Consider the following 8,650-nt stretch of genomic DNA (forward strand, 5'->3'; position numbering starts at 1 on the left):
GCAGCGTAAGCTGGAAGTCTTCGACAACGATTGCCTCCACCGTATCCTCCGCCGCCGCCGATCGGACCGGGTCCCTACTGCTGAACTTCGCCGCTGCCTGCACCTTCGTCCCTTACCAGCGATTCTCCTGCAAAGCCAATTCCGTTTGTTCGGACATGCGGCACGCCACCAGGAAGGCGAGCTGATCAGGGATGTTCTTCCTGCTCCTTTGCCAAGCGGCGCGGTGGACAAGTCAAGACCTGGGCCGCCAGGTGGTGGGTCTGCGACGGTGGAACCAGGACTGGCTGAGGCTGTCGGTTGACCTTGCAAAGGATCACCACGCATCGGCCGCCATGATTAGGGACGTCGTGCATGCCAAGGAAAAAGCCGCTCAGGGTGAAGGCCGTCGCAAAACGAAACAAAAAAAAAAACATGCAAGCACACGCAATTGGTGATCTGCCTCACAAACCACGATGCCAAGCAGAATGCATCTCGGTGCGCTGGTGGTATTTGTAAGTATTTACATGAGATAAGTGGCGGACAACTCCCACCATCGACCTAAGAATTTCATGCCGAGAGACGACAGTTCAGCCCGAGCCAATCAGATGAAAGGCCCGTTCACGTCTCCTCAGTCAGGATCCCAAAGTTGTATTCTGATCATTTCCTCTTTCTTTAATAAAAGAAATGTAATAGAAATAATAATAGCCTCGTGCATTTTATTTCAAGGCGCCTTTTTTGGCACTTGGACCCCATACAATATGCCATTATGTTAAATTAAAAGTACAATCAGTGAGAGAAAAAAAAAAGGAGCAGATCAAAATGTCACATTGAGTCGGCAGTTTTAAATTAGTTCATTTTGAGTTGGTATTTGCATTGAGCGATAAAATAGTCTCTTGCTAATCACCATCGTTCTGCCACAGTTCTCGTCATTTATACTTTGCCATGTGTGCAATTGGGGAAAACAGGTGCAAGCTGTTACTCAGCTGTCAAAGTTTGTGGGCATATTTGCGCTGGTGTGTCATCAGCGCAATACCCTTTGTGAAAAAGGACGTTAAGACAGAGCAAACTGCGGGTGCAAATAGAGAGAGCAATTCTCTGTGCTGTCAGAATCTTCGTAGATTCGGCACTCAATTTTAGATGTTTGTTTTGCCTGTGCATTGGAGGTGTCAGTGTCCTGGTTCCTTTTGCTCAAGAGGACACTGAAAATATTGTCTCCCCCAAAACAAACAACTGAACGAGGGTTTTGGCAAAAGCCTGTGAAACCAGGATTTTTGACTCATTGTTGATTGTTTACTCAGTTCAATTTTTAGTCTGTCTATTTCAAACATTTTGGTCATCTTTAAAAAAAAAAAAAAAAGTGTTCGTCACAAACAGATATTTCCATCTTTGAAATTTTCTTTCAGTTGCCGCCATGAATATATGTGCCGGTAAAACTGAAATGTTGATTACTTGTCTCATGTTTTTGATGTGAAACCCAACCGTTTTCAGTCGACAGCAAAAATAAAGGAATTTAGCTTGCTATTCAAAATACTTTTGGAGGGCAATGTCGATGACATACCAGAAAGTGAAACTTATCTACGATGTCTACATGCTTTGGCCCACAGGAATCATCATGATTGGTGTGATCATTGCATCCAGGAAAGTTGGCATCAACCCAGATAATGTGGCCACACCTATTGCTGCTAGTCTCGGAGACCTGATCACCCTGTCGCTCCTGGCCGGCATCTCAACAGGACTCTACAAGGAACTTGGTAACAAAACCATAGCTTCAAGATACCAGAGTGTCACGTTTGAGACCTATTCAATGAACCTTAAAGTCCATGCTTTGGCAGTCGAGCCATTTGGGATAGGGATGTCCCAATCATGCTTCTTTTTTTTTCCATCAACCGAGTCCCAATCCGAGTCTTTAGTTCTAAGTATCTGCTGATCCCAAGTCCAATACTTGGGCAATGCATTCAGAAAAAGAGGGCGTGCATCACATTTTTCTAAAATTAATATTGAAATATACTGTACATAGACATGTGTATACATCATTTGCATGTTTATATATATATATGTGTGTGTGTGTGTGTGTGTGTGTGTGTGTGTGTGTGTGTGTGTGCACACGTGTGCGTGTGTGTGTGTGTGCGTATATATTGAGAGAGTGAGTAAGTGAGAGAGAGGCGGACGGACAGATGGACCAAAGCAGTACCAATTGCTTTTTATAACACGCAAAATAAACTCACTGTTCCCTGTTTTCCATTGGGTTTTTTTTGTTTTTTTTTTAAAGCACTAAATTTGATGATACACATATTGAACAACTCAAAATGTGTTTTGGTCCATCTGAGATGTTTTTATACAGAAACTCTTTGTGTGTTTTTAGCATTAAAATGATCAAATACGGGAACTATATCCATAGCATTTACGCTAATGAATGTTAACTTTAAACCAAATACATATTAATGTGGACGACGCGTTCTAAAAATGTATTTTTAGACGCATATGGGATGCAAATGGCATCAATTTGGTGGAATTGCCACTGTATGAGGGCATTTGATTTGTTCACACGTACCGTTTTAAAGTGCTTCCCTTGGCCCTCTAGATTCCTATTCCTTGCCCGTGCCCTCGGTGAATTGGACACGAAACAAACTCTGAATGAGAATAATGGTAACGATAAAAGATATAGCGCAACACCTCTGATCACAAGCTGCAATTGCAGACTGCTGAGCGCTAACAACTTCCGGTGACACAGGTCACGCGCCACCATAGGTTAAACATTTACCTGCTTTATTTTGTTTTATTTTTTTAATAATTTTTGTGAAAATGAGACTGATAGGATGATTAGGGTGCAGTGTACATTCACACAAAAAATATATTACTAACATGCACAAAGACACACAAATCGACTTTGGGCCAGTCCGCGATCTACCAGTCGATCGCGATCAGCGTAATGGGCAGCCCTGATTTATAGTCTTGTGCGGGCGAAAATTAAGACTCCACACAGCTCTGTAGTTGTTGCGTACGTGCGTGACTTCTGTCATCTAGAAATGACACTTTATTTATGACCTTGTTAAATGCAACCAGTAGGGAACAAGCTTGCTTGTAACCAAAAAATTTCCACTTGTTAAAATTCTATTTGAAGATACATTGTTTAGACGTGTCACAATTGCCAACCTGTCTGTCAAACACTCAACTCTTTGACGATGCCGTTTAGCGAGGAGGCTTCTTTACATCAGGCAAGGCAGACGTATTTCGAAGTATCTTTCAGCTTGCCAAACCATCTTAAGTCAAACCTGCTATGCTGCCACTGCCTGTTGGTGAAGTGCAGGGGGAGGGTGTGTGTGTGTGTGTGTGTGTGTGTGTGTGTGTGTGTGTGTGTGTGTGTGTGTGTGTGTGTGTGTGTGTGTGTGCGCGCGTGTGTGTGTGTGTGCACCCATCCCTGCCGGCAGCTCTGTTAGTGTTGCTAACTTCACTATTACTAAATTTAATCATAATAATAATAAACACATAACATGGTGTAATGTAAAACAAAGTCATTATGTTGTATTTGGTAAGATATTTGCATATATGGATTAGTTTGTAGGTTATTGATCTTTAGAAAATGAATAAAATCGATGGTTTTCCCATTGATAACAGATCAGATGAAAATCATGTAATCAGCCCCGATTTCCGATCACGTGATCACATCAGGATATCCCTCATTTTGAATCGAGCCAAAATGTTTAAGCCCTACAAAGATCGAGAGCCTGAACTGTCATCATGCATTTTGTCACGTACGCCCTCAGTGTTTCACAGTTTTCTGTGCATCTAGAGCAGTGACCCTTGAAACGCACGCAAGATTCAGACTAAACGTAAAATATTGCGTCACCACTGCATTTCTCGGGTGCCTTTGTTTGCGGGGACACTACACAGGGGTTGCTTTAAATGAAGAAGAGGAGGGGCCTCCTCCTTCATCTCCGACAGAAAGAAAAAAATTGGACATCGCTTGTCAATCTGGGAGTCATGTTATTGCGTTGGCTGCTAAATGTGATTTTTGTTGACACTTCAACAGACAAGTCAATACACTCACCTTCGTAGGCCAGCTTCCTCACTCCGCCTTCTCCAAGCTTGCTACTCTTTTACTCGGTGCCGGAAGCTGGCTGTGTTGTGTACTTCTGTCTTATAGACAGCAATGATATCGTCTTACGTTGTTTTTATTTCACCACGCTGCAGAGCTGAGCAATAAGATCTTACATATCGCGAAGACAATAGATAAAATATCTTTCTACTATTGTGTTATTGTCGTTTGTCATCTGTAGCAAAAAGCTGTACATTTGTTTGTGCTTGTGCTGCTGCTGCGTGATGTATTCAGCGAAGAAGTGAAATTTTTCCTTTAAATGCTTCATCCACGCCATCCGGCACTCAACCATGCCAACTGCATCGAATACGTATGGAAACTGTCGCTGGAAACGCTCAGTTTGCGTTCAGTCTGATCTCAGCATCAGGGTACGAAATCCTGCGCAGTTCATTTTTCTTGTTACGGGACATGTTTATGCAAACAGATGAATTTCACATGAGCAATGTAATTTTTCATCTTTCAATAGCATGTCTGAAAGACAGACACGAAGTAGTGTCAGCATTGCAAGAGCAAATGGGAGGCGGCAGGGAGAACTTTGTCATGCGTGAACATTCTTGAAACACCAACAAATTTTTCACAACTTAAAATCACTTTAGCAGTGTGGTTTTCGAGCTTCTGAATGAACTCATGGATGGATGACTTGGTACCGGTCACGGAGCCAATGCAGCCGAAGTCTCTTACTTCGAATATGTCTACTCAACTGATTAATTTTGTCTTGGTCGCCATCGGTGCAAGGAAATCTTGCTTCACAAAGATAGCATGTTGGATATGGACCCAAGCAATTCAAGTGCTTTTGGGGGCAGTTTTGAAGGCTTCAATTCTTCATTTAACATTACTTTATTGGTTGACAGATATTGTCGCATCAAACTAGCACAACACAAAACTCGTTTTTTAAAGCATATCCTCTCGCAATAAAGAGAACGTGAAATACTGGATGTCATCTAATTGTACGCCCTCTGTTGAGTGTCACATTACTCATTTTTATATGCAATAAATTGCACGACACTGCGTTGCACTGGAATGATGTTACACTAGTAATGTTCACGTGCTTGGGAGGGGCAAAGCCAGATCTCGTTTTGTTCTTTCCAAACAATACCGCGCTAAGCTGAGTTAAATTGTCCAGCTCAGTGAAGGTGTCTAAAATGTTAAATGATGGGTGCAAAAAGAGGACACGTGATTCCTCACCTATTTGCCTTCATTGTTGGTATATTTACGCTTCACCACACCCAGTCTTACCACTCTATATCCCCTGTTGCGTCATCTTCTGTTGGCTGACAGACAGACAGGACAAACACAGCACACCTCTGAGAACAATGTTAAACATTGTGACCTGACTGAGGTGTCGCCTCATATCTTTTGTATCTTACGACGTTGTGACTTAAAATGTGACGCATAAATCAACTTGGTGTGATTCAATGACACATCCTGAAGAATTGCAACACTTGCTTTCTTGCTGTGCCGCTCGGAGACCAGTTCTTGTACACCAAAAGTCAACGCCAATCTGTCCCATTCAAATGGAAATTAGTGGAGAGGCTGAAAGTGCCCAAATCAAAACTATTTTAACACTCTAGAGCAGGGGTGTCAAATTCATTTTTGTCGCGGGCCATTTTGGGGTTACATCTTCCTTGTACACAAGTAATTGATGGATTACCCGTTTTGCTCAGTTATTGTTTGAGTGAGTGACAGGGTAACAAAATTATCACAAAACCTCAACATTATTTGTTAAACATAAAATTTGACATTTCGGTACTAATTTTAGCAAGGATCATGGAAGTTGACGCGCGTGAATTGCTTTCGCGGGCCACATAAAATGATGTGGCGGGTCGGATCTGGCCCCCGTGCCTTAACTTTGACACCTGTGCTCTAAAGTTACCCTTTTTTTGTGTGACTCATCCATATTTGAGGATTTCAAGCAGAACTACGATTAAGTTTCAATATTGCCCGGATGTAAATCACAGAACATGATTTGTCTCATGCAGAAAACAACGACTATGCCAATCCTCTGGTATGTGCGGTGTTTGTGGCATTGTGTCCAATATGGGTGCTGATAGCCAGGAAGATCCCATCTACGAGAGAAGTCCTCTACTCCGGATGGGAGCCTGTCATCATCGCTATGGCCATCAGCAGGTATGTCCCTTAAGGTCCTTTCCGCCTTTCTTTTACTCTATGACAACACAGCGAATACTTCACAGTCACAGTCCGTATTATACAGTTTATTCACGCTTTTCTTTTGTTTACCGTTTAGCGAGTACGATTTCACTGCTATTTCTATATGTTCATTCTAACTCCAAAACCGATGATCCTGAAAGGTATTCACTGTCTGTGTTTCAGTGTCGGTGGTCTTATTCTTGACAAGACCGTTACCAACCCAAACTTTGCTGGCATGGCTGTCTTCACTCCAGTCATCAATGGTGAGCAGTCCATGTGTATGTAGCATGAAGCGCAACACTAGATTTAGCAACATACAAGGTTTATTCCTTGGCTACACGTGAGAACTGGTCAACATCCATTCATCCATCCATCCATTTTCTGACCCCCTTATCCTCACAAAGGGTCGCGGGGGGGTACTGGAGCCTATCTCAGCTGTCTTCGGGCAGTAGGCGGGGGTCACCCTGAACCGGTTGCCAGCCAATCGCAGGGCACACATCGACGAACAACCATCCGTGCTCACACTCACACCTAAGGACAATTTAGAGTGTTCAATCTGCCTGCCATGCATGTTTTTGAAATGTGGGAGGAAACTGGAGTGCCCGGAGAAAACCCACGCAGGCATGGGGAGAATTTGCAAACTCCACACAGGAAGGCCGGAACCGGAATCGAACCCTGCACCTCTGTACTGTGAGGCGGATGTGCTAACCAGTCGCCCACCGTGCCGTCCAGACATAAATACAAATGGCAGTTACAAAACAATAAATGAAAGATAAAAGTAATGAAGACAATTGATTTAACAAAAAATGCACAGAAACCTCCTGGGCCCACAACCATAAGGGGCTACATATCCTTAGAAGTCTTCCTTGTCTCCTTCTTCCTTTGTTTAGTCAGTAGTTAACTATGCTTTTGGCATTGCCTTTGTTTCATAATGGCTGCGCAGAGCTCACAAAGTAGTTGTCTATCTGAGTGTGTGTTGGCGAAGCGAGCAGTAACTCGCTGGTGCCAATGGAGTTACTATGGCCTCTATTTTCATGACTGGTGTAAATCCAATGCATGGTGTATCTCTGCAAGGAAATATGTTAGACTCGATGTTGGTGACTTCGTAGATGAGCGTAGGCCAGCAGATTTGCGAGGGAGAGGGCTGCGCCGCTGTGGGAGTGGTCACAGCCGATTTCAGTCTCGGCCAATCAAACACTCCGAACATTGGAGTAAGTGTCGGTGAAAGCTAATGCTGGTACCCCTGTAAGCTAATGTGAATCTCTCCTAACACCGCAGCTATTATACACTTACTTTAGGGCTTTGAAATAATAGTGCTTACTTGTGTAAAGTAGCTAATTTGCGACGCCACATTTCATAAAATTCAAAACGGCTTGCTCATAGACCATTTTCTGAAATACACAACTCTATTTTTGTATGTTTGTATTTAGTGTTTGCATGTTGGTGAATTTTTAAAGGAAAAAAAAAGAATTTTTAAGTTCAAAATGAAACAGACTCCAAATGATTTTCCACCCTCCAACCTTCATTTGTGTGTCTGTTTGTCAGGCGTGGGAGGTAATCTGGTCGCGGTTCAGGCCAGTCGAATCTCCACCTACCTGCACATGAATGGTATTCCCATGGGGGATCCGAACCCCACGCCCAGGAACAGGAAGTGCCCCACACCTTGCTCCACTTTCTTCACCTCCAGTAAGGTTCTCAGTTATCCAATTAAAACATGGTAATGGTCATTTAAAGTACAAAACGAATGCTAATTTAAATGCTGGAATTTAATACTGTACTGAATTGCAACATTAACACATTAGGCTGTCTCAGATACAATATAATTAACAGCTGTCTGGCAATGTCAATCAAATGTAAGCATAATTAAATCAAGAGATTTTTTTTAATGCATCTCAGTGCAGATTGTCATAAACTGGACAGTCAGTTTGTTATTTGAAGAAGAAAGCAAAGCATTTGTACCGTGTGTGTGTGTGTGTGTGTGTGTGTGTGTGTGTGCGTGTGTGTGTGTGTGTGTGTGTGTGTGTATATATTAGGGTGGTCCACATTTTCATGGCAAAAAAAAAAGTTTGTCGGATTCGTCGGGCCGGGTCGGAATTCTTGTCGATACTATGGTACAAGGTTCTGTGCAAAATTTCATTCCGATCTGATGATATTTTCCCATCCCGCAAAGCGGCCAAAGTTTCCACCATAACAACTGGTCTCAATAGGGTGAACATGTGTATTTTAACCGTGTATTTTGCCATGCGTGACACTGGCTGGGCTGAATGTTGCCCGAACGATCACCTCCTGACTAACTAACCATTCCATCGCTGCTCTCAGCAGCCGGAGACAAACTCAAACGCACGCCTAACACACAACGGTCACCTACTGGCGAGCTAATATCTTTCAATTGAAGTCGAGAATCGCCGGAATTCTTACTGGACGCTG

The 8,650-nt window shown here is 43.0% G+C and overlaps 1 protein-coding gene across 2 annotated transcripts in view; it reads left to right on the forward strand.

The window, feature by feature from the left end:
• The window catches only part of slc41a1 (solute carrier family 41 member 1), a 51,798-nt gene that overhangs the window by 32,008 nt on the left and 11,140 nt on the right, over window positions 1–8,650 (forward strand). For both annotated transcript variants that reach the window (XM_019879516.1, XM_019879508.1), the window contains exons 7-10: window positions 1,584–1,730; window positions 6,055–6,202; window positions 6,407–6,486; window positions 7,769–7,909. In XM_019879516.1, the coding sequence (XP_019735075.1) occupies window positions 1,584–1,730; window positions 6,055–6,202; window positions 6,407–6,486; window positions 7,769–7,909 (516 nt within the window). The remainder of the gene's footprint in view (window positions 1–1,583; window positions 1,731–6,054; window positions 6,203–6,406; window positions 6,487–7,768; window positions 7,910–8,650) is intronic.

Source organism: Hippocampus comes, unplaced genomic scaffold, assembly GCF_001891065.2.
Source record: "Hippocampus comes isolate QL1 unplaced genomic scaffold, H_comes_QL1_v1.1 scaffold205, whole genome shotgun sequence".
Classification (NCBI taxonomy): domain Eukaryota; kingdom Metazoa; phylum Chordata; class Actinopteri; order Syngnathiformes; family Syngnathidae; genus Hippocampus; species Hippocampus comes.